At 33.0% G+C, this 27,621-nt stretch overlaps 1 protein-coding gene across 43 annotated transcripts in view; it reads left to right on the top strand.

Moving 5' to 3' along the window:
- RIMS2 (regulating synaptic membrane exocytosis 2) overlaps positions 1-27,621 on the top strand; it is a 578,477-nt gene that overhangs the window by 465,523 nt on the left and 85,333 nt on the right. For 25 of the 43 annotated variants that reach the window (XM_036876382.2, XM_036876380.2, XM_057497834.1 and 22 more), the window contains one exon: positions 23,592-23,833. The exons of the other annotated variants lie outside the window; for them this stretch is intronic. In XM_036876382.2, the coding sequence (XP_036732277.2) occupies positions 23,592-23,833 (242 nt within the window). The remainder of the gene's footprint in view (positions 1-23,591; positions 23,834-27,621) is intronic. 43 annotated transcript variants of the gene reach the window in all.

Genomic DNA, 27,621 nt, shown 5'->3' with positions numbered 1-27,621 from the left:
ATTATATAATTCGATAATACTTCCTCTCAGTAAAACATTTTAATAAGCCACTTAATTATCTTATTTAAAGCTCTCTACTAACTTTGAAGTGCAGATGTATGGAAAATTGAAGTTATAAGAGGTTATCAAAATTACCTAACATTAAGTAACTTAAAAGTCAAAGTAGAAACAGAAGTCATATCATTTGACACAGAAGTCCAGTGTTCCTCCTACTTCATTGTATGTAGAATGCCTTTAACATAATAGATAAGCAAGAAGAGCCAAGTGACGTTCAGTGTTATACAGGACAGGAAAACTCTTTCTGTAAATTGGTCCATCTTACTTTTAACTTGATGTCTTCCTATTTCTAATTTCCTAGATTCCCAGAGTTGGTTTTACATTGTTATTTAATGTAGTCCTTGACTCCCATATCTAATACTTTAACACATCATTAAATTTTACTATTTCTGCCATTTATTGGAATACACCCTTCATTAAAAGAATTATTTCTACATATTATATAGAAGAAACAAGAGAACTCTTTTATCTTTAAGGGTATATAATAAAGTATTCATCAAGGTCTGTCAATATAATAACAAGCAAATATAAGAAAATTTATAGAACCTTTTAATTTAATATGTAACTACTTCATTATGCTATTATATTTTCAAAGTCTTTGCCATTTTATCATTGTTTTATTTTAATAAATAATAGTATCAAATATACAGTGCTCTACTTGTTAAAAACTGATTTTATATATCATGTACAAGTATGTATATATATGTAATATATTCATATATCACATGCATATTTGTATATTAAGCATCTATGTATATGTCATGAGATATTAACAGTAAACCCGAGAGATTGAAAGGTCAAGTTTTATTATTTACATTTTGAGGTGAGGATTCTCCTGGTGTAAGATTCTGATGCTACTCTAATGAAATAAATTTAAAATTTATGTTCAATCTCTACAAGTGATTATCACTACAAAAATAAAAAGAACTTATAATTTAAGCATGCTCTGCTCAGAAAACAATGATTTTGGGGGGTGATTCAAATTTCAGCTTTATAGGAGCAGAGTTTTCATCTTTCTGGCAGTACTGTATCCCCAGAGCCTGGAACACTGCCCAGCATAGTATGAGTCCTCAACAAATATTTCTTGAAGAATGAGTAGATGAATGGATGGCTAATTATTTTAAGTAATTTTTATGTGGCTTTTCATTAAAACAGATGAACTTAGCAAATGTGTGAGAAAGATAATTCTAAAGATTTTAAAATACCAAGTAGTCAGATAAAATTGAGTGCCTTCCTTTAACTGCTTTGAAATATAGTAATCATCATATTCCCTCTTCTTGATTACAATTTTTCTTGCTAATGATTCACTCTTAAAATCTTACGGTAGTGCTTCTCCCTCATAGTTAGACCATTATACACAGAAAGCCTCAGACAATTATTGAAAGGGACTTTAGAAGTTATCTAGTACTCTGAACTAACATGACTCCTTCTATATCGTTTCCAAACCAAGCTCAAACAAATTATTAGGGGAGCTTTTCAAAAACCTAAGTTCTCTGCACTTGACATGAGGCTTATAGTCCAGTATATCTAGATGGGAGGATTACATATTTTAGTGTACATGAAATCAGTGAGATGTATCTAACCAGTATGTTAAGATATATACACGTAACTAACTCTTTGGTGCAATTCTTCAGATTTTTCATATAGCCTTTATGTTCCAACCCTAGATTGCTGATCTCAAATTATCTGTTTTTTTCAGTGCCATAAATTTCTCTCACCATAAAATCTTACTGAGGGCCACTATAAAATATTTAAGCAATTCACTGATTTTTTTTAAAAATCCACAGTTTTTAGTCTTTCTACCACAATGTAAGATGAGATAATGGAATAACAGCATATAAAATGATAAAACTAGCTACAAATAAAGAAAATCTCATTTCGTGATCTATTTTGTAGATATTTTCTGTTATGCAGCTTATTTATTATTAAAGATCTGAATTTGTCTGTTGCAAATAAATTTTTCTGATTTTAAAATTCCTAGTCTATGCCAAATTTCTACTGGAAAGCAATTTTCTTTTTCTCCAAGTGTGTTTAAAATATTCTGACTGTTATTTTTAAATTATTATTTACCTTTAAGACAAAACAAGACATACCTAAGAAAAATTCCACCTTTGCATTTTACATAGTGTTTATTTCACGAATAAGAGTTTGTCATGTTCCATTGATCTCTATACATTTATATGTGCATTTCACCTCCTATGTACAAATTGTTTCTTCATTTGAGGTTATTACACAATTTAATATTAAATATTTTCATCAAGCCTTCATGCTCCAACCCTAGATTGCTGATCTCAAATAATATGTTCATACATCTTGTATTGAAAGGTTGCAAATACTTCGAAGTAGTGAAAACTTAACATCTTAAGCACAATTTCAAAGCATGTTTGTAACAATAATATGAAAAAAATGCAAAAAAAGGAAGATGAAAGATAAAGAAAAGGACAAAGATATTGAAAGATTTAGTTAATTTATTTTCTTTAAGAAATATATAAATGTGCCATAAAGCATTCTTATTAATCTTTCACATAAAATCAATTCTAGTGATTAGTAGTATTTAAACTCTTTAGAAATTTGCTCATAAATGTTAAAGGCTGATATTCCTATTAGCCAAAGTAAGACTCTAGAACCAAATTCATTTTGAAAAATTTCACAATTCCATTTTTCTGAATTGATGGATTAGATATACACACCTTAATCATCAGCAGAGCTGCAGTGGAGAATGACAGACTAAAAACCCAATATTCCTACAATGCTTTTATTGTTCAACTTAATTTCTTTTCTAAATCATTAAAAATTTTCATTTATAAGAAAGTTAAAAGAAAACTAAGATATGATAGCTTTCTAAGCTTGTATTGGAGGAACTGCAAAATTTTAAGCTCTAATAGCTATGAGAACACCTGTGAGTCAGATTCCTTTATGAATTCAAAATAACTAGATGCATGGTCTCAGAATATTACTACATAATAGTTTATAATAATTATTCTGAAATGATAAGATGTAATAGTGCTCTGAAGCTAAGACTCTAAAGGTATTTAAATTTGCATTCAATTAGTATTAACTCTAAAATATAATGTTAAGATAATGGTGATTAAGTTATTCAGCTTTTAGCAAAATAAAAATTGCATAAGAATAACAGCTGCCTCTCATTTCTTTTTATTTCAGAAATAGTTGTCTATTCAAGAAGGTGTTTGTTCATTAAGTCAAGGATTAAGTTTTCTCAGCACTAGATTGACAATAACATACTTGATGTCTTTACTGAGTCACTAAATATTCCTGGTTCCAGTATTTGCATATGTACATTAAAATCACGTGCAAAGAAAAAATACTTTGGTGATCTTTTAGGTGGTTCAGTGAGAAGGAGGGTAGGATTTTTAACTTTATTAGAACAAAAGCTTAATTGTTCCTCCTAACAACATAGAAAAAGTTGCTAATTGTATGTGGTATTGATCAACTAGAAACAAACTAAATAGAATTGTTATTAACCATATTTTACCTCTGTGCTTTACCAGAAATAGGAAGTGACCATAGAAACTTCCTACATCAAGGTAACAGATTTCTTCTAAAGGCAACTCCCATGGAATTTTCTCCAGACTTAAGTTTAATTTCTATGACTCCTACAGTTACAGTGTTCTAATACTAATCTGGAGACTCTCAAACTCAGCCCTCAAGGGGCCAAGCAGGTAATATAAATGATGAAAATCAGGTTTAAAAACTAATATGTGTTGGAAGCTGGGGCAAAGTGAACATCACATGCTCCCCTTTAAAGGGGAAAGCTGCTGCTGGTCTTCAGCTAATCCTTGCCATTCAGGAATGCAGGCAGTGTTGCCAGATCTGATGTCTCAGGACACCAAAGCCTATAATGCTTATGTTGACTTTATAATGACCCTTAGTTCCAGAAGTTCCAAATGGCCAGAAAGGGAATCATCAAGTTCTTCATATCATTCATTCTAAGTCAGAAAACTGCTCGTATGTTGTGGTACATTCTTTAATACAAATAGATTAGTCAGAATATTGAATTTCTAAAGTATTCTTGTTACTGATTATCTAGATAGGTTAGAAGGCAGGTAGGTAGGTAGATAAATTGATAGAAACTCTGGATCAGCCTCATTTTCTCAGATAACAGGCAAAATAATAGGCTGTTATATGGAATTATGGTATAGAATACTATAAGAACCTTTTAGATGAAAAAGAAGTGCTGTGATGGTTTTTAACAGTCTAGGAGTGGAGCTAATTATAGAAATGCTAAGTAAGTATAAATAAATGATGGTGCTCATGTGGAAAACTTCTATATTTCACAATATGATTATGTAGATTAAGGGGAAATTAAATTAAGCTTTATTAGCATTGCTAGAAAATAATTAAGTTGGTTCTAAAAAATGGTTTTAATAAAAGCAACTCTTTAAAATGCAAAATTAAATAACTATTCTAGGATTCACATTGTATATAGTGAGTTGGATTGAATTTTATACTTTCAGCTGGTAGTTTTGGAATTTTGGAGATATTGTTTAGTTTACCATGAAAAAGGATGGTTTCAATTTTGTTTTTAACTATATGCAATGTGCATCTAAAACCAAAAAGCATGGCATTATTGTATTATAATTATCTTAATTATAATATAATGATTATTGCTATTTGTAAAGATAAGATTTCTTTAAAATAAAACACCTTCCATTATCAGTCTAACTTAAGTGTAAATGGTGGTCATAATATACTTCTCAGATTATTTTTTAAATGATAAAGAGCTTTTCTTATATCACTGGAAGTATATAAAGTATGTTGTGAATTTGAAATAATTCTATATGCAGTAAATAAGTCAATAACTATGCATTGGATATCTGCCCACAGCTTTGCCTTTTTTTTATGATCAAGTAACTCAAAAATTTATTTGTACAAGTTTAATTCAGCTTTGTTCAAAATTCATTACACTGTACACATTAATATTTAAATCATGTAAATGATATATGAGTATACAGCATGTATATTGGCATATATTCTGTATTTCACAGATATAATCTAATGTATTCAAATAGGCTTAATGTTTTCTGGTAGAGGAACTTTAAAATTTGTGTAGGGATATGTACATTTGAAAGAAAATTTATCTTTGAGAATTTCCAGATGTAATTTTGAGCAAAATAATCTTGACATTTTCTGTTGATTAGGTTAAATGGAGAATTATCTTCTTGTCTAATCAACAAAACCCATCTTCTATTTCTCTACAGCCATATCAAATTTCTGGTTGCCCTGAGGCTGCCCAATATCTGTATACAGTTAATATTTAAATACATAATTTAAGGGAATCCTTAAGCCAACAAACTGATCTCTTATTAGGGCATTTATATTGTGATTACAAAGATTGTTTAGAATTATATCAAGGATACAATAAATAGAAATGCACAGCAGTTCTGGACAGCATACTCTGTCCATTGCATTGGGTCCTGAAAATTTCAGCAGAGGAAATGAAGTAAAACTACTAAAAACCAAGAAAACCATCCCAATGAAAGAGGAGTTTCCTTTTCAAATGCTATTTTAGCTATTTATTTTGATAGATAAGAAGTATAAAAACATTAGAATTCTCTATGTAGTGTGGTACTTATTACTACAAAGAAAGAGCTGCATAAGAAAGGTGTTTATGAAAATTTCATAGGAAAACACCTGATAAAAAATATTCACTCTATTTCCAGTTGATGATTATAAATTCTTAGGTTACAGAACCAGAACTTTGTGTGTGATTATAGCACTTTAGGCATGCTATAAATCCAGATATAAATAGCAATTAAAGAAAAACACTTAGCAAAATCCACTTTGCCCATGCATTTGAAGAGTAACATTTTCAAGCACATTCAAAATGTCCCAGTATATACTTATTCATTAGAGTAAGACTGTCTAAATGTAAATTAAGGTGATTATTTTTAAGTTAAAAAATTATGTTTTTATTTTTGTTTACTTCTAATTTGATTTCTCAGTGTTCTTTCTGAAACAGAATTGACAATATCAAAAAAGCTATCAGTTCCTGTAGTCAACTTCTACCTGTTTTGGTGCCCATGGATCAAGTGCTCCCAGGTTGAAGCTGAATGAGGGCAATTTACCATGATGGCCTGTCATATTATTGCTGCAGCCTCATTCAAAACAAAATCCATGGTGACTGAAAAAGAACAGTATCCTAGAGCTTTCAAAAGAGATACACATCCTTATCCATTGCTTGAACAGCAAAAGCAAATGCATCAATGGACAGAAATTTTGATTGAGATTTACTCTGTCATGTTTAATAGGAGAATTTCAGAACTCTATTTTACTTAAGCATAGCAAGGCTTGTATTTTTAGATAAATGTAGAGCACATTGTGATAAGCAGTTAATGTCCAATAATTTCCCAAGCATATTTCCATATGTTGTAGTAGAAACAGCATTCAGTTGGATAGATTCGAAGCCATTTGGCTACAAGTACTCTGTGAGACCTACAGCAAGCAGTTTCATTTCCTCAATTTTCTCACTCATATAGAGAACAACCAGATGATCTTCAAGTCTCTTTCACTTACACAGTTAAGATTTAGATCATCATAATTTTAACACTGAAGTAACATTTCATGTAAACATTTAGCATTTAATCTAAACTTCAAAGAATAAGAGCATAATTTATAACTTTGAAAAATGAATTTTTTTTGGCTTTTTACCCAATAATATAAGGCATTTTTATATTACTATTTGAATGAGCCATTTAATTACTCAAGTTAGTTATTGACAATTTCTCAAAAAAGTATCTTGTAACCTTTTCACCCATGTTTTCTTCCTCTATTGGATAATTTTGAGATGTGTTTCTAGACTGTGATCTTCATGAGGCTGAAGACTACATGTTAGTCATTTCTGTATCCACCAACCAAAAATAGTAATTCATTCTCATTGAGAATTGTGTGTTGTCTTAGATTAAACAGATAACTCATTAGCTAAAAAAGTTAAAGGCTATTTTTATTCCCTGTTTTGGTTCATTTTATAACAGTGTAAACCAAATTAAGCAACAATGGTTTTTACTTAAAACTTTTTAAACAACTGTACTAGGAAAAGTATTGGACTATTGATCTTACAGTAGTATTAGTATTAGAATATTAATATTTATAATACTGTTATTACAGTATTATAAACCTAAAATACAAAATGAAGGAAGAAAAAAGAAAAAGAGGTTAAAGAAATCACATTTTTCAGTGTCAAGACATAATTAACTCCATTGCACTGTGGAGGAAATTGCACTGTATATAGGTGTGTAACAGATTCAATCCTTTCCCTTTAGTCACCACTGAAATACAGAAAGAAATGAGCATGCAGATTGATTAAGTGGCCTCTCTCCTTAGCAGTGTTTGACAGGTGAATTAAGTAATTAACTTCCTTCCTTGGGAGATAGCAGTTAAGTTCTGAGTCACAAATTCTCCTCTCTGATTCCACCATATTTCATTGTATGATACATCATCTCAGAGTGTTATTAACTCTTCCAATTACCTGAATATTAAGTCATTTCCATTTGCTTTTAGTAAATGCTGGACTAGAGAGAGAGCGAGAAGGGAAAAGAAAGGGGAAAATGCAAAAGTATTACAAAGAATGAGTCAATATGTTTTGATAACTGAATTATTTCATTCATTTATTCATCAAATATTATTGAGTGCTTATTAAGTGCCAGGCCCTATTCTATATACTTGGGATATAGCAATAAACTAACAGACAAAATTCCTTTCATCATGGAGTTTGTATTCTGTTGGAAGAAACTGACAAAGTAAAATATACTGGGTGTAAGATGATGAGTAGAGGGCAGTAGTGTGTGCCAGAGTCAAAGGAAGTGAAAACTGCCTCACTGACCAGAGAGCAGAGTGAGGTTTGGAATCCAGAAAGTAAATAGAGATTTAAGAATGCTGAGCTTCATGTGGTGACTAAAATTAACAGGATTAAAGGGACTAGATCATGAGACTGGTCCTGATGGTCTCAAAGCTGATAATGGAGTTGAGGCTGTGTTTGCTGGAGTTAGGGTTTCTTACCAGGAACACCCAGAGTTCTAGGGCCCACTTCCCTCAAGAATATGGTGGTGGAGAAGGTGATCTTACATGAAGCAATTGAAGCTTTGGGGTTCCCTCTTACCCTGAACGTAGGGAACAAAGGGAATGGAGGAGGTAGAAAACCTCAGTGTTCCTATTTTTGGTAACTGTGACTGTTGAAAGAAAAACTGGGAAGTTAAAGGGGTTAGGAATTTTGAGGTGATGAAAAGTTAAAGATTTTTTAAATTTAAAAAATTTAAAAGGCAAAAAATTCGCTGGAAACTAATTGGAGAGTGATCTGCATATTTCTATTTAGATTCATACTTATAATCTGCTGAAATGTAATAAGAACAACCCATGTTATTGTTACAGAAGTAGATGTTAACTCCATGTTTAACTTCAGTTTTTAAAACTGTGGTAATAAAAATAAGGCATTAATTATACCACATAGGGATTATTTTAAGTGATTTCTTTTGCAGATATTTAAATTTCCTATTACCCTATATACTTTCTGAATAGAGTACTTGACAGTCAACACATTACTTTTTTCCTTTCAGAATTCCAACAAACATAAACCTAAATAAAGTTTCTCTTATTGCTGAATAAATTCAAGGCAGAATTATATGATTTACCAAGTGACACTCTTGTTCTAGTATCTTAATTTTCAATTTGCTAAAACATTTCATTGTTGCCTGGAACATGTCCAAAAAAAAATTGCTCATGCTTATGTCCAAGAGATTTTTGCCTATGTTTTCTTCTAAGAGTTTTGTGGTTTCATATCTTACATTTAGGTCTTTGATCCATTTCTAGTTTACTTTTGTGTATGGAGTTAGACAGTAATCCAGTTTCATTCTCTTGCATATAGCTGTCCAGTTTTCCTAATGAATTATTTAAATGACTGTCTATTCCCCATTGTAAAATCTTGACTCCTTTATCATATATTAATTGATCTCATATGGTGTGAGTTGTATCTGTGCTTTCTGTTCTGTTCCATGGATCTGTGGGTCTGTTCTTTTGCCAGTACCATACTACTTTGATTACTGTAGCTTTGTAGTATAGTTTGAAGTCAGGTAGTATAATCCCCTGCTTTATTCTTCTTTCTCAGAATTGCTTTGGCTATTTGGGGTCTTTTGTGGTTCCATATGAATTTTAGGAATGTTTGTTCTCGTTCATTGAAAAATGCCATTGGTATTTTGATAGGGGTTGCACTGAATCTGTAAATTGCTTTGACAGTATGAATTTTTCCTATCCATTAGCATGGGATAGATTTCCATTTATTTGTATCTTTAATTTCTCTCATAAGTGTCTTACCGTTTTCAGAGTACAGGTCTCACTTCCTTGGTTAGCTTTATTCTTAGGTATTTTATTCTTTTTGATGCAATTGTTTTCCTAATTTCTCTTTCTGCTTGTTCATTGTTAGTATATAGGAATGCAACAGATTTCTATGTATTAATTTTGTATCCTACAACTTTGCTGAATCTAGTCATTAGTTCTAGTAGTTTTTTGGTGGAGTCTTTAGAGTTTTCTACAAACTAGTATCATGTCATATGCAAATAGTGACAGTTTTACTGCTTACTTACCAATTTGGATGTCTTTTATTTCTTTATCTTATCTGATTTCTGTGGCTAGGACTTCCAGTACTATGTTGAGTAAAGTGATGAGAGTGGACATCCTTTTCTTGTTCCTTATCTTTAGAGGAAAGCTTTCAGCTTTTCACCATTGAGTATGATGTTGGCTGTGAGTTTGTTGTATGTGGCCTTTAGTATGTTGAGATACATTCCCTCTATACCCATTTTGTTAAGAGTTCACTTATTGTGAATGGATGTTGAATTTTGTCAAATGCTTTCTCAGCATCTATTGAGATGATCATATGGTTTTTATCCTTCTTTTTGTTAATGTATCACATTGATTGATTAATGAATATTGTACCATCCTTGGATCCCTGGAATAAATCCCACTTGGTCATGATGGATGATCCTTTAGATGTATTTTTTGATTCAGTTTTCTAATATTTTGTTGAGGATTTTGTATCTATCTTCATCAGGAATATTGATCTATAATTTAATTTTTTTGTAGTGTCTTTGTCTGATTTTTTTGGTATTAGAGTGATGCTGTCCTCTTAGAATGAGTTTGGAATACCTCTTCTAGTTTTCAGAATACTTTAAGAAGGGTGGATACTAGCTCTTCTTTAAATGTTTGGTAGAATTCAGCTGTGAAGCTATCTTGTCCTGGAATTTTGTTTGTTGGGTATTTTTTGATTATCTGTTCAATTTTGTTACTGGTAATTGGTCTATTCAGATTTTCTGTTTCATCCTGGGTCAGTCTTGGAGAGATATTTTTTTCTAGGAATTTGTCCATTTCTTCTAGGTCATCCCATTTATTGGCATATAATTTTTCATAGAATTCTCTAATAATTTTTGCATTTCTGTAGTGTCAGTTGTAACTATTCCTTTTTTGTCTGATTTTGTTTATTTGTGTCCTCTCTCTTTTTTTCTTGACAAGCGAGTCTAGGAGTTTATCTAATTTGTTTATCTTCTCAAAGTACTCGCTCTTTGTTTCATTGATTTTTCTATTGTTTTATTCTTCTCAATTTTATTTATTTCTTCTCTGATCTTTACTATACTTTGGGTTGCATTTGTTCTTCCTTATCTAATGTCTTTAGTTGTGACTTTAGACTATTTATTTGGTATTGTTCTTGTTTTGTGAGGTTGGCCTGTATTGCTATTTACTTCCCTCTTAGGACTGTTTTATGGTATCCCATGAATTTTAAACTTTTGTATTTTTGTTTTCATTTGTCTCCATGTATTGCTTGATTTCTACTTTGATTTGTTCACTGATCCATTGATTATTTAGAAGTATGTTGTTTAGCCTCCATGGATTTATGGGGTTGTTTTCTTCATGTAGTTTATTTCGAGTTTCATACCATTGTAGTCCAAGAAGTTGATAGATACAATTTCAGTCTTTTTTAATTTATTGAGGCCCTTCTTGTGGCCTTTTATGTGATCTATTCTGGAGAACATTTCCATGTGCACTTGAGAAAAAAATATGTATCCTGCTGCTTTGGGGTAGCGTGTTCTGTAGATATCTGCTAAGTCCATCTGGTCCAGTGTGTTTGTTGTTCAGTGACTCTGTTTCCTTATTTATTTTCTGTTTGGCTGACCTGTCCATTGATTTAAGTGGTATGTTAAAGTCCCCTAATATGATTAAGTTAAGTTGCAGTCTATTTCTCACTTAAGTTCTGTTAGTATTTGTTTTACATATTTAAAACGTCTTGCTGCCTTTGCTCACCTTCCTGTTTTTCTTTGTGTTTATTGTTTCTCTTCTGAGAAGCAAGGTTACATGTTGACTAACTTAGGTATTTCTGTGCTCAAAATTAGGAGGTAAGATAGATGAAAGTAAAATTTATTTCAGTGCTGTAATACAAGTATTTTCCTAAAAACCAAATTCTGTATACTCCTAACCCTGAGAGCCAGAGGGTCCTTTTTCCCTGATAGGGAGGAATTGGAATTTTGCTCAAATTTTGCATCTTTTCCTTATGTGTTACTATGGCTGGAAAAAAACAAGTTCACTCCAACTTTATTTACTTATTGAAAAGTAATAGAAGTATGGAAGCTGATAAATTCTTGTCAAATGAAAAAGAAAAGGTTGGCCAAACCAAAATAAATAAATAAATATGCTAATGCATAAATGGAAAGTAATATTTTACAGGTTCTTCCACCTTTTTACAACTAAAGTGAAACATTACAAATTCATTTTAGCACATCAAAACTCTTCCACAGCTAGACAATAAATAATGCCAATGAAATCAAGTGATGCATACAATTTAAAAAATAACCTGTGGGGCAATGAAATATGTTGATGTTCTGTTGATGGGTATATTACACCAGCACTGTAGTACAGTAGTCATGCAAATAGTCTCTAGGACCAGGTAAACTTGGGTTTAAATCAAAACCACTCATCAGTGTGTGACCCTGAACAACTTACTCCCCAAATAATCTGTTTCTTTATTGGCAGAATAGGAAGAATTACCTACCTTAAAGATTGTTATGAACATGAAATGAAATAAAATATATGTGAGGTGCTTATCACAATAGCTAGCATAGAGTAAGCCATCAATGGGCATATGTTTGATAACTTCTTAAGTTACTGTTTTTGAAATAATGTGATAAAGAAATTTTGAATGGAACTGAAAACCCACATCACATTGATGGCATTAGTGAAAGTTATATTTTTTTAAAAGGCAAGAAATATCTTCTAATAACATGGTTTTGGTCTTTGATTTCCTCAGTAATTTTCAAGATAGTAAAACCATATAGCTACAGTAGCCTCCAGAGATAAGGGATCAAAAAGTGTGAGTTTTCAAAACAATTTTCATTATAGCCACTCTGAAACTAGTGCCCATTCAGTCCTAATTCCAAGTTACCTGAAACTCAGAATCATAAATGATATTTATAAGGATTATCCTAGTCATCAAGGAAAAGTTATATCAGTGACTTTTGTAAAAGGTAGGAAACTACATAATACTATATATATGTGTGTAGATATATATATATATTTTTTTAATTTTAGTCATGTTAACTCTAGAACATTTACTTATTCCACATTAATTTTTTCTATAAATGTATGCTGTTCTAAAATATTAACCTGACCCTAAGGTTGTACTTACTTTAATTCTAATGATAATTACTTAAGAAGTGACTTAAGGGTTCATAAAAGTATAGTAAATTAGAAGTAAAACCATTAATTCAACAATCGTCTTCTGAAAATCCCACCCCTCTGTGCCCAATGCCAATATTCAGCCCAGAGCTGGTGTAGATAGTAAGTGCCCATTTAATGTTAGAAAGGATGGGTGAATGAGTAAATGAAAGAAAGAGTAATGTGTGTAAATACAGCATTACGTTTAAGAGTGCAGTCTCTGGAAGCAGACAGTTGGTTTTAATCCTGGCTTTCCCACACTAGTGTGTGTGTGACCCTGAACAAATTACTTAGTCTCTTTAGGCCTAGTTTCTCATTAGATCATCTGAGGATTAAATACATTAAAATTAACAAAACATCTGTAAAAGTGAACACTGGTACATATTTGCTAAAATAAACACAATAAATAGGAAATAAGCTACAACTTTAAAGGCAAAACTTTTATGTGAAAACTTATTTGTTCATTCATATAACAAACTTATTGAATTCACTTATTCAATAAATTCTTTAGAGCTATTTAGGGCCATAAATCAGGTACTAGGATACTGAAATACACTGACAAAATGAACTATCCGTGTTCCATGAGAAAAGAGTAAACAATTTCAATAGAATTTCTATAATGGTGGTAAAACCCTAGGGGATCACTTTAATTGGCGTCCAGAATTTCATGATGTAAAATGTAATGTTACCATGTTGTTAAGTTCATGAAATGATCTGGGTAAACCTGTGCAGCTAACTGCCTTGCTACATGAATTTAAATGCCCAGATTCCAGTTGCTGTTTGGTACCACGTGGCGGCAGTTGTCTACTCCAGTGAAAATACCAAAAGTGAAGGTGATTTCCGAATCCTGTTGCTGTCTAAAACTTTTAGTATAGCAGCAGAGTCCAGGTATATCCTTGGTGGTTTTCCTACAATATGGTGGTTTGCTAAATGGCTGTGTGAAAGAAGGATGTTTCTGAGATAGAAGAAAAGTGGATGTCAAGGCATAGAAAACTGAAAGTATGTAGGAATTTCAAGTAATTACCTTAATGGTGTATTTCTAGAGCATAATGTTTGAGAGGAAGGGGGGAAGGGGATGAAGTTGGAATGTTAAACATGGGTCAGAGCATTACTTAATCCTTAGGATATGCAACAGAATTTCTGTCTTATTCTATGTAGGAAGAAGCCATTAAAGAAATTTTTGCATTAATTTTATTTGTAAAAGATCACTATAAAACTCAGTATTCTCATCTGAAAAGTAGAGATAATAACACTTCATAGGATGGTAGGAGTTAGAAAATAAGTGAAATATTTTGCATAGAGTTCAATGCAAAGCATTTGATTAGTAGCTATTAATGTTATATTCATATTATTGTAATTAGTGATTGGAAGGGGAAGGGCTAGAAGCTTGTAGGTAGCTATTTTCTAAATTAATAAACACATGTATTTTCTGTTTCAGTGACAAATCCATGTATACATTTAAATAATTTTGGAAGCTATTCCTTTTACTTTCCTATTTTGTACATTAATGTAATTAGAACTAAGCTAAATGCATTTTAACATATTTTTTTCTTAGATGGAATATTCATGTTCTAGGCTACTCTAAGCTTAGCCTTAATAAAAAATTCTGCCTTGTGAACTTTCTCTTTGGGTCATTTTAGAATTTCTGTCTTTTATAATAGAATTATATTACATTCTGTAAAATTCATTCCCTTAAGTTTATAATTGAGGAACTGAGTCCAGGGAGATGAAGTCATTTGTCTAAAGGCATATGCTTTCTAGTCTTAAAGTCAAAAATCCAGTCTCATGAGTGTAATTCTTACTTATTAACCTAATTTTGTTAAAATTTAAAAGCACAGAACTACCCTCTAATGGACAAAATACTTCAATTTCTACCCTAACTCATCTCAACCTACAATTATGGAAGACATGAAAGCAAAAAAGCTGACCAGGTAGGCAGATAAAACCAAAACCTCTGTGGGGATTGCAAACTCCCTGACTAAGGCATATAGGAGAATGGATAAGCACCGTGAACACATGTAGCGTAATGTCTATAAAGGGAAGTAAAATAGCAGCTTGTAGGTAGATAGTAAATGCAAGGCTGAAAGAACTGAACAGAACAAAAGGGGTGACCTGAATGTTTACCAGGCAGCAAATGAAGGCTTTCTCCCTTTTCACATGGGATACAGTGGTACTCTCAACCAGTGATTCGCAAAATATGGATGCAGGATCTGCAGCATCAGCCTCATCTGGGCACTTGTTAGAAATGCACATTTTCAGACATCAGACCTACTGAATCAAAAAGTCAAGGAATGGGGCAGAGTACTCCATGTTTTAACAAGCCCTCCAGATTGTTCTGATGCCGGCTAAAGTTTGGCCACTCCTTCTCTAAGCTAGTGGAATTCTTTTTCACCTTTTTGTGGTACTGGTAAAATGTGATGGCTAAGAGTATGAGTTCCCATCCATGAAGCTGGGTTCAAGCACCACCTTCACGACTTACTAGCAAAGAGACCTTGGACAAACTCATCACCTTCTGTACTTCACTTTCTTCTTCTGGGCTTATGGTAGATCCTATTTTATAAGGTTATTCTGAGGAGTATTTCAAGTGGGTACAATATCTGTGAAGGTGCTGAAGTGGAAAAGTGCTTAACATTTCAGGAATTTAAAAGAGGCTGCTGTAGCTGGAAAGTAGTTTATAAAGAAAATGAGATGAGGTGAAAGAGAAAGTCTTGGACCAGATCATGCAGTCTTGTAGGACTTTGGAGAAGACGGCGGGATCCTGAGCTCCAGTGAAGGCATTGGTATTTATAAGGAAGGGGGCTTTTTGTTGTTGTTATGGGAAGGAATACAGAGAATAGTGTATAGAAGCAATTAGGTTTAGAGACTGATAGTTGGAAGATAAAGGAACTTCTTCTGATAGCTTCTATATTATTGATTTTGGATTTTTCCTAACTACAGTGAGAAGACATTGAAGAAATTTAGCAGAAGAGTGAGATACTCTATTTGTATTTTATAATAAAATCAATCTGGCTGATCTGTGGAAAATGCAACATGAGCAGCTAGGTGCTACTGCAGTAGAGCAGACAAGAGTAGCATGGACTTGAGTGGTAATGTCAGGGTGGGGAGAAATGGAAGGATATGAGCATGTTTTAGAGGTAGAATCTGTTGGACCTGGTGATAGATTAGGTGTGGGGTGAAGGAAAGGGAGAAGTCAAGGGTGCTTCTTGGATCTCCATCCTAATCAAGGTATATTCTTTACTGAAATGGAAGACTGAAAGAGGAATATATTTGAGAAAAATGGTTAAATTCAGGTTGAGACACATCCAATTTGTGATATCCTGTGTGATATCTGAGTGTTTATTATAAGTATTGGGTAGACAGTTATGTAGTTCAGAAAAGAAACTTAGCTAACTTAAAGATGATAGGTGTATATGTGAGTGAGTGTGTGTATATTGATAAGATTGGCATATATCTATATTATTTTTATGACAAGATAATTTATTCTGACAGCTTCTGTATTCTTTGTGACATACAAGGAAGTTATCTTCTGAGAGGAAAGCAGAAAGTGGGAGGTTTGAGTAGTGTGAAGAAAGATTGCAGTGATTATTGTGGGAAGTGGGAGTGCATGTGCAGAGGCCAATGATGGGGAATTAGAGTAGAACCAATGTGTCCTACTGAATTTAAATTTTTTTATAACAATGCTCAAACATTAAGCAAGCATAGAAGAAGCATGTGATAGTAGTAGTTCTGACAGTTGGATACCATATATCATGAGGAATACTAAAAAGCCTGAGGGTATTTGGAAAAGAGTGGTTGAAATGAGAAGCATGGAATCTAAGTTAATTAAGCATAACCAAAGATGAGGGGGCTGATAGTTGGAGAAAAAGTGGGGAAATTGAAGTTCTCATAACAGTGAAGAGTAAAGATTACTGATTAAATGAACTAGGAAAAAAGGAGAAAGTCTTAGAGCAACTTTCTAGATAAGGTTGGGGTATTATTATCCTCATTTTACTTAACAGGGCAACTGAAGCACAAACAACTTTGGTTACTTAGTTACTGTATGAGTAATGAAGCTACATCTTGAATGTGAGTGAGTGGCAAATTCACTTGGCTTCCCTATAGGTAATTGTTTTTCTTACTAGATACACAAATCACAGATATTCTTTGTTTTAAGTTTAGGAAACAAGGTTCTTAACAGAATAGAAATATGTGTGTCCTAAATAAGCATTAAAGTAGAAAAATAGATTTTTCATTTTAGAGCCATGTTTCTGCCTTATCTTTTTAACATTTACTTGCTAAATATTCTTTTACTGCTTTATATTTTTGTTTTCAATGTATTTTATGTTTTATTTTGAGTGTCAATTGTATTTTAGTTATCTTTAGTTTCAAGCTTACTTAGTGTTTTGTCAATGATATTTGATTTTCTTTGTAAGGTTTTGTACTAGTCATTCTATTCAAAGAACAACACTCATTTCATAGTTCAAATCAAAGGAAAATGATAATTTACACAGGAAAATACATTTTCTATCAAATATTTTTCCTGGAATAAATCTATGCCATTTAAATCAATTATCTAGAGCAGCATTGTCCAATAAAAAATAAAATGTGAGCCAGAAGCACATGAAAAGTGCTCCAAATCACTAATCATCAGGGAAATGCAAATCAAAACCACAATAACATATTACCTCACATGAGTTAGAATGGCCACAATCCAAAAGACAAGAAATAACAAGTGTTGGTGAGGATGTGGAGAAAAGGAAACCTCCCTACACTGTTGGTGGGAACGTAAATTGTGCAGCCACTGTGGAAAGCAGTATGGAGGTTCCTCAAAAAACTAACAATAGAAATACCATGTGACCCAATAATCTCACTTCTAGGAATTTACCCAAAGAAAACAAAATCCCTGATTTGAAAAGATATATGCACCCCTATTGTTTATCGCCACATCATTTACAACAGCCAAGATATGGAAGCAACCAGTGTCTGTTAGATGAATGGACTAGGAAGATGTGGTACATATACAAAGTGGAGTATTATTCAGCCATGAAAAAATATCCTACCATTTGTGACAACATGGATGGATCCAGAGGGTATTATGGTAAATGAATAGGCCAGGTGGAGGAAGACAAAAAGCATATGATTTCACATATTTGTAAAATCAAAAACAAACAAAACAAAATGAACAAAATAACAGTAGACTCATAGACACTGAGAAGTGACTGGTGGCTACCATGGAGGAGGGGTTGGGGTGGGCCTGTGGGTGGGGATGATAAAGGGGATAAAAGGGCACAGAAATTTTCAATCATAGTATAAGTTGGTCGCAGAGATGGTAGTACAGCATGGAGATTATAGACAATGATTCTGTAGCATCTTTCAGAAAATGATTGTGTGTCAGCTACAGGTCCAGTGGATTTCCTAGTCTTGAAAGACTAGCATTATGCATTCTGAGACATCATCCCAGAGGAGAAAAAAATTCACAATCTTTGCAGGATGATGGACTTGGAATCTAAGAAGGAAAAAAACCAAAGTTCAGATTTTAACTGGCTAAAGGCCTTCCTTTAAATGGTTCCAAGGTAGATTCAGTATATGTGATCGAGGACATCTTGTCAAATGAAATAATAGCTTTCATTTTAATTATTGAAGGAGATTATGATCTTCCTTTTCATGGTGATTTCTGAGTGACATAAAACAAATTTGTACTTGCATAATGATGACTGGATCATTGTCTACATGTACAAATATAAGGTAAACAAATATTCTAAGTCCAATCAGGTATTTGCATGTTTTTACATGAAAGAATAATAACATTTCCTTTAGGGGCAAATAAAGGGATAATCTTGGAAATTTTAATACATTGGATTTATTAACACAAGATTTAGTCAAAGAGAAATTACTGGTGTTCATCTAATTAGGCAAGGAAAGTTTATTTTAACAAACAGTAATGGACTCCTGTGATAGAAAGCATTTTGCTTTCCACATGAAATGCCTAAATTCAACTAAAAAAAATGCAAGTTTAAGTCTTAACCTAGATACTGTGCTATACTTCACAAAGTAATTTATATATTCATGCTCCCTTGGAATTTTGCTTCATATCCTGCCTAATTTATCATTTTGTTTTTCTAAATTTATTAATTAGGGCTATAAACCATGGTCCTGCACAAGAAGTACAGTCATCTTATGTATATATACTTACATACTGCCTGTGTTCTGTGTGATGGTCAGTTACATATGGCTACAAGAGGAGACACAGGAGAGACTCAGGAAAACAAAGTTTATTATAATAACAGGATCTAGGAAATAGAGAAGCCAGGCTATGCCATCCAGGGCTACATGGGCAAGCAACAGTGTAGGTCAGGAAGCAGAAGGGATTGGAGTGCGGCAAAAGTCAAATCTAAGGGAAACAGCTAACCTCAATAAAAGCATCTTTGTTTCCAGAAATAAAGGAATAATAAATGTATGGGTAATATATATTTGGCCACTTGAAAAAAAATTCTAGAATGCGTTTTTGGTTTTTTTAATCCCATGGGATCCAGAACTCCTGACAGATTCTTCTATGCAAATTTGAAAGATTGATTTTAATTAGATATGGAAGCTGAATAGATAATATTTAGAGTTATTAATATATATGTTTAAAGCATGTTCTCAGTCTCTAAAATGATGCAATGTGACCACACAAAGTAGAGTTGTTTTTTTTACTTGGATTTGATTTATAGTCAAGTTTTCAAAAAAAAATTAGAGTATTATATTTCAAAATATGGGACTAATGTATTTTGTACTTATAATCTGAGGAATTACTATCCTTAATATATAGTCATTTATACATTTTATACACTTTGAAACACATCTAATGATTTTATATGGGTAAAAGCTACCATCAAGAATATCTTCCTATTATGGTTTGGCTTTCAGTATAATGTCTAGAGACCTAATGTGAATTTTTATTTAGTGTAATCACTTCAGTAGTGCAAAATATTCATCATATGTTAAATACTCTACAAACTTGATACCCTGATTATAGAGTTGGATGATTAGCAGGAATAAATAAAAGCTCTCAGTTTTATCTTCACAAAAACTTAACTGTTAATGTTCCTTTGATATTAGTAAGAATGTGAAAAATGTAAATCGATGTTTTAAGTTAAAGGCCAGTGAACATACCTTCTGATAATTTGTCATGGACCTTTTCATGTTATCAGAAGTACTATGTAATTATGTGGTAAAATCAGAAGACGCTAAAATGAAAATGAGTTCTAAGGAAGTTTATTCCTGACTAAAATACTTAAATATAGAAATAATCAGGTTTAGCTGAAAAGTACAGATGAAACAAAAAGTATAAGGGGATTTTGTACACATTGAATTGCTGGCTTAGAGTTTTGGAGTTTAATCTGGAAATCTGTAAAGGGAAAGATGTTATTGCTGAAAGATCATATACTGAGGAATATTGTGTAAAATGATACAAAAAGCTGAATTCAAAAGAAAGAGGAAAAGAGCCATGAAACCTGAAAGGAATCAGTTATTTAAAAAATTAGCAGAGGTAGGATAGTCATAGAAGTTCGAAGATTAAAAGTATCTTAACAATCATCTGTAACCTTATTTGCTAGGTTAGGAAAAGGAGTCCAATGAGTAAGAGAAATACAAAAGCTGAATGCTCTAAATCATACTCCGTTTGTCTTGAGTTCTTCAACTCACGTATTTCTCCATCTTGAAGGAAATTTTTTGTATCAATTCTTAGCTTTCTTCTTAATCATTCTCTCTCCTCAAGGCCTTTTGATTTTGCCTAAAAATAAATAATTATCCAGTAATCCTTATTTTAGTAACTTTTTTCTCCATTTTGATGCCCCCATGAGTTTACTATTTCTTTCTTAGTCTTCAATAGCAAATTTCTCCAAAATGTTATCTGTCTTCATAGCTTCTACTTCTTCCCATTAGATTCCCTTGTTGACTCCTGTCTTAAAGGTCAGTTGTGCCTTCAGGCCTCCTTCTGCAGCCCTACTTAAATATTACTGCTGATTAATTCTTTGCATCATTTTGACCACCTCAACATTCTTAAACTTTGTTCTTCTGTCTTCTGTGGAAATTATTTTCTTCTTTCGTTCTTCTGTTCCCTTCAGTCACTCCTCTTCTTCCTCCCCTTTAAATGTTAAGTATTCTTCAGAATACCTTCTCAACCCTTTTCATTCTTTCTCTTTATACTCTTGGCTTGCCTGCTTCAGCCACCTCCTAACTGTATCTATCCTCCCCTGTTCAACAAATATTTATTGACTCCGTCTTTTTAGCCCTGACCATTCCCTTGAACATGTGGCCTAAGTATCCAGCTTCCTCCTACTGAAACTCTCCATCAGGAAATTCCAGTGGTTCCAGTGTTGATTATTCCTAACCAGTGCTCTCTAAGGGCTTCGGTTTCCTCTTCTATAACAATTGTGAGGACAACAGGAATTAATTCATTTAAAGCACCTAGAATAGCATCTGGCATGTAGTAAATGCTTACTAATTTGAGCTAGTATTATTTCCTTATTGCCAGAACCAGCTACTAAGCTATATAGGTGGTTCCTTCCAAGTAACTTTTACATGAATCTTTGCTTTCTATTAGCTCCACATTTTAGGGAAGGAATAGTATTTAAGACAGAGAAAGATTTTAATCAGGGGAACTTTAGACAAAAGCAGAATCTGTTCTTCCCTTTCCCCCACCCAAGGAATATGCCAGAATTGAAGAAAATGGCACTTTAAAATCCAGACATCTGCCCAATCATTGGCAACTGGTGCAATCAGGTATGAGTTCTCAAAGTGAAAGGTATTCACTTTGCTCTTGGCACTTGCCTCTGGGAACACAACAGTGGGAGAGAAAAGGAATTAAGTCTTCCAAGGTGCCACAATTTTGGGAGTTTGGCCATGTCCCTGGGTTTTTCCTGCTCTACAATTATTACTATTGTCTTCTAACTTTAGAGCCTAGAGGCATTCTCTAGCACCACCTCCTATCTCAAGATTTTATACATCTTTCCACTCCTGGAATTATCTCTGTCTATGTCCTATCCTCAAGTGTCTTTTCTGTTCTCATGCGGCAATTCTCATTCTCCATTGTAGTACCTGCTGGAGCCTCTATATTTCTAGCCACAAAATTCTAAATCACCTTTGCCTCTAATTCTTTGAGTAAGTTCTCTCCTAACCACTTTTCTGGCTCTCAATAGGATGAAATATTAGTTTTGAAATGACTATATATTTTATTTACAGCATTACTCTTATGCCCATTGAAATATTTATCTGTAAACTGACTTATCGGTTCCAGTTAGTTTTTTATTGTATGCTGCTTGATTTTGGCCAAATTCTTTATAGTTTTTATATCCAGCCATGAAAATTAAAATGCAAATATCACAAGAACAATAAGCAATATTTTGTATATCTTTGATACATAGGTACCTTCATTGGTAGGTAATAGACTCGGTGACTCTTTTAGAAAAGTGTATGTTTAGGGTAAAAATTCCTATATAACAGGAGCATTAGATTACTGGGACTATGGAATATGTTATTATTTTCACAGCCTTAGTTTCAACCAAACTTTGACTTTTCTAGTCACACCTTTTCTGATGACAGCATACTATGAAAATCATATATTGCATTTCTGTGTTTATTTGTCCAGAATACATGCAATAAACGATATCTAGGGTAGCAAAGCATTTAATAAAGGGGACCCTAGATATGGCAGGTCAAAATGAGGACAAAAAAGTGTTTAGGAAGACTAAGAAATAGAATTAGAGATAAGAGCTCACCTTAATAGCTCAATTTTCTAATTCTCATCCTTTAAATGATGTATGTTTCTGCTATACCTTGGTTTTCATTGTTTTTCTTTATTTCTATAGTTATGTTATACACTGACATTATCAGACCAAATTAGAGCAGAAAATATGACTCTCTAACACTGAGTCAAAAAGTGACATGTAAATAAGTCTTCCCATTCTTGCAAAGCAGGCTTTTTTCTTCATACTCTTCAGAAGTTTATGGGGCCAGCTGGGTAGCTGGCTTCCAGATTCTTTAACCCCTACGCCAGTCATCACAGAGAGCCCAGCAGCCTTTCCTGAATTACTCCCATTGGCAGTGTTAGTCTAGTAGTAGATTGTCAATGAGCTCGTTTGCTTCATTGGCTCAGTGATGGCTTTCTGACCACATTGCTGAGAAAACTGATGATTTTTTTCTTTTACATGAATACAAGAGGGAATTTTTTCTTTATTTTTGGAACATAGACATATCAGGAAATATGAAATTATGTAAAGTGAAATAAATTATTTTTAATTCAAAGCTCATGAAAACATCAATCCCTGTTAGAAAATTTAACCATCATTAAATAAGCCTTATGAAGTTTTCCATAAAATGAGAAAACTTGTTTTAAAGGGCCACTCTTAGCAGTGGATGCTGTAATTTTTGCCATTTTTTGCAAAATTCCCCCACTCATCTAATTTCTTTTTGAAAATGATAGTAAGGCAAATTAGAGAAGAATGCTTTTGGAAACTTCTTCCTTATGTTGTATGGCTGCCTGAAAACATATTTTCACTGGCAAGGCAGCCTGTTCTCTTAAATGAGCCTACTAATCTTTTGTGAATTTCTTTTTCCATGTGGCTGTGCAAACCAGTACCTTCTTTGACAGCAGTAATGAAATCATAAGTCTGATTTTACATAGTTGTATTAGGTTGGCCCTGAATAGTAAAGCCCATTCAAGAGCATGGTATTGGACAATTTTTAAAACCTAAAAATGTGTCCCATAAATGATATAATTTATACTCCATATGTTTCATCTAAAGTACATTTTCTCTTTTCCTTTTTACTCGTGTCCTCACTTTTAATGATCCATCGGCCTACAGTGTCTTTACATCCAAAATGCAAAGCAGAGAAATGGGCATCTCAGGGAAGAACATGACTAAAAGCACCAGCATCAGTGGAGACATGTGCTCGCTGGAGAAGAATGACGGTAGCCAGTCTGACACTGCAGTGGGCACCTTGGCCACCGGCAGCAAAAAGCGGCGCTCTAGCATCGGGGCCAAAATGGTAGCTATTGTTGGACTCTCCCGGAAAAGTCGCAGCGCCTCGCAGCTCAGCCAAACGGGTAGGCATTTTTATGTTACTTTTAACTTCATAGTTGAGCTTTAATGAAAAGAAGTTTTACATTAACATTTAAGATAATTTAAAAATACATATTCTTTCCTTTTACTTATTTGATTGCAGTAATATGTGGAAGATGACATGTTCCAGAGGAAAGGGGCATCTTAAGCTAGTTACTTTTTCTGAAAATAAAACAGGTACTTTGTTTTCCAGAAGTGAATGAACCTGCTTCAAAGTGACCCTTGATTACTGTTTTTGAAATGCATGTATGTCTCCTCCTTAGGGAGGAGTTAAGCGATGGTACCCTGATTGCCAGTTACTGGTCCTTTGTAAGGTACTCTGATCTCTGAGATATTTGCTTTTCTTTAGGTTCCTCAAGTTGGATCAAGCCAAATTAATTTTCATTCCCAGCAAGTTACCAAGATGAAGATGACACCTCATATTTTGTGTGACTAATTTAGTTCTTTTATTGCTGACATCCTAACTTCTTTTTCAGTTTGTAAGCAGCATTTGCCAGTAGTATCAATTTACTCACTGAAGTTTTTATTTCCCTGTTAAAATCTCAAGCAGCAATATTCTTCAGCAGCAGGAACAGAGGAATTTTCTGCTGACAGTGAAGATATTCAAAGCTTTCCTACTTTAAAATTCAGTTTCTAAGTCACATCTGCAAAAATAAATTAGATACAGCACTCCCACTCAGAAAAGCCACTGTTAGCAATTAAGAAATTTGTGAGTCAAAGCAATGCTGCCTTTTCAAATGGGTGTTGATAATTAAACATTAAATCCTGGTATTTTGGAAATAATAGTAGATCTTCTACTTAACAAACAAAAGCTTGTAATATGGTGTTTCTTTTACAGCAAATAAATTATAGGCAAATGGATTAAATCTCATTGATGCTTGAATACTAGGGTTCTTGTACACAGAAATCAGGACACGAATCTACAACGTGAAAGAATTTAAGGATGCATTAATTCCTGGACCCGGCTAATCTTGATTTCATAAACTATGACAGTGATTTGGCAATTTGAGCCTTATGTACTAATATTATATGGAAATAATTACTTGGTGGTATTCTTTATACCTTGGTTGTAAGTCACTATAGTTAATATAACTATTGTCACAGGAATTTTTCATTTGGTGTCTAAAACTTTTGCATTTTAATATAGAAATAAAATTTTAATTTATGGACACATAGAGACCATAGTTAAATGATTTTTTTAATTGCTAATATTTGTATGTAATTAGCTGATTGAGATAATATGATAGATGCTGGGTTGAGGGTTTTTTAATATATCTCTAGCAGTTAGAATTTTATTTATTGCATTTTTCTCTTTAATAGTTGGAAGTATCTATAAACTAAACTGATGTAGAAATAAAGCCTATCAATTAAAAAAACTAAGAATGTAATCAGATATTAATAAGATTATCTTACTAATTCCTTAAAAAGTTAAGGAATATGTGGTGTTAAACTAAATAATTCCATTCATTTAGGGTTTTTTGCTAAATATTGAGTGCTAACTATGTACTATGCACATGGAGAATAAAGATGAGTAAGAAATCACTTATAATCTGATTTGCTTATAATCTAATAGAAAATAGAAACTTCTGTATGTTGATAAAACTAGAATTACTTAGAATGTGTGTTGGGGTGCTTAGAGGAAGACCAACTGGGATGAATACCTGATTTGAGGCTTGAAGTGATTGCTAACCAAGCAAAGGGCATTAGAAAGGTGTCCCAGACAGAAAGCATGATGAAAAAAGACATAGAAGCATCATATGTACAAGAATGATAGGCAATTAGGTATAATTTTAACATAAAATGTTGGACTGAATGTGGCTTGAGATCAGGCTGATAGATAAGTAGAGACCAAAGCATCAAGAATCCTGTAGATCATACTAATTTACAGGTGATAGGAAGTTTTAAAAGGTTTTCAGAAGAGGATTCATGTGGTCATATTTGCATAATGTATAATTTATAGGCAATTCAGGTCGCCATTTATTTATCTAACAAGTATTTTTTGAGCATCTACCATAAGCCAGGGACTACCCTAAAGAAAACATGAACAAGAGAGATACTGCTCTGGGCACTTAGACTCTTGTAGGACTGCAATACACAGTAAACTTAGATCAGCATCTGGTAAAGAGTATTTTAGGATGAACGTACAATGATTCAGACAAGTAGTACGATAATTCAGAACAAGAGATGTGATCCTGAATTAAGTCAGTTGTTCAGGGAATTTTATGAAACAGTTAGTAGTCACTCACCTGATTTAATGACTGGTTGGATATGCGGAGGTGAAGGAGAGAGGTTCCAAGAGAATTCCCGTGTTCCTGGCTTGCATCACTGGGTCGATGGCATAGTGCTGTTAATGGATATTGGAAGTCTGAAAGAAGGCGTAGGTAGGGGGAAGAGAGAGAGGATGTGTCCTTCAGTTTAGGACATTTCGAATTTGAGGTATCTATGGGACATTCTAGTAGAAATGCCTGGAACCTATTTAAATAAGCAACTTCTGAAGTTGGTATCAGAACCAGGGACATAAATCTGGGAGTTATTAAGTTTAGATGATGCGTAAAACCATAAACATGGCTGAGATTGCCCAAGGAGAACACAAGAGACAAAAGAGAAGTAGGCCAAGACAATACCCCGTGAAAGATTACCATTTTAGAATTGGGAGGAAGAAGAGTTTGCGAAGGAGGCTAAGAGAACATGAAGCAAGGACAGAAACTATGAGGAGTGTCACAGGCACTGAACTGAATGTGAAGGATCTCAGGAAGAGAATGCTCAGTATTTCTCAGTGGTCAAGTTCATATTTTTACAGTTTTGATATAAATATCCCATATATCTATTTTTTAAATAATATTCTAATTTAAAAATATAGGCCTATTGACCATACACTGAGATTCTGTAACAACTTTGATTTGGTTTTTATCTTCAAAAGCATTTTATGTTGGCAGACTTAAGAAATACAGTCTTGGTCCTTATTATATCATATAGCTCCTTTATATATAGATATATGGAAAAAATCAAGTATTCCCTTTTGCTGTTGTCTTCATTCAGTAACACTGTAATGGTCAAAATTTTTTTGTTCTTAAATGTGCAATTTTTCCACCTACCCACCAATAGTTTTGACTTAATGACAATAGAATTCAGAATATCTCTCATTTTAAAGCCCAAGTTTAGCTTTAAAATAGCCAACAGAGATTGTTTTCCATTACTGGACTCCAAAATTTAAATGGGTTTCTAAGTTACATATTTGTGTCTACACATATATGTGTTTCAAAGTAAGGACTTTGTTTTCTTAAGAAAAAAATGCCATCACAAGCTCCAACAGTATTTAAAACTAAAATCTTCAAATTTAATGTCTAAACTATTTGATCATATAACATTATGTAAAGTAATTATTTTTATGATATTGGATCTTACAATAGATCCTTTTTTTAGGCATAAGATGTGTTGCCTAACTACCCAAAACCAAGATATATAATTTCAACTAGAAAGTTTGCATTTTCAAAGATTCATTTAATATTGTCTTGATTTTCCTGGCCCCTATGGAAATCTGCATGTAATCAAGTTACAGAGTTACCATTTAATGAATGTATACCATAATGTTTTCAATTTTTTTAAGGTGATATTTATCATTATAAATATAAATATCATTTTACCTCTGTGGATTTCAAGATCAGACAAGACAATTTACTTGTCTTCTGAGGGTAGAAAACTCAACAAAATGGGATCTTTTAAGGAACAGTGAAATTATTCTGGATGACAATAATTGGCAAATGGGAACCGT

Source organism: Manis pentadactyla, chromosome 3, assembly GCF_030020395.1.
Source record: "Manis pentadactyla isolate mManPen7 chromosome 3, mManPen7.hap1, whole genome shotgun sequence".
Lineage (NCBI taxonomy): Eukaryota > Metazoa > Chordata > Mammalia > Pholidota > Manidae > Manis > Manis pentadactyla.
This window is presented reverse-complemented; position numbering and strand designations above follow the sequence as displayed.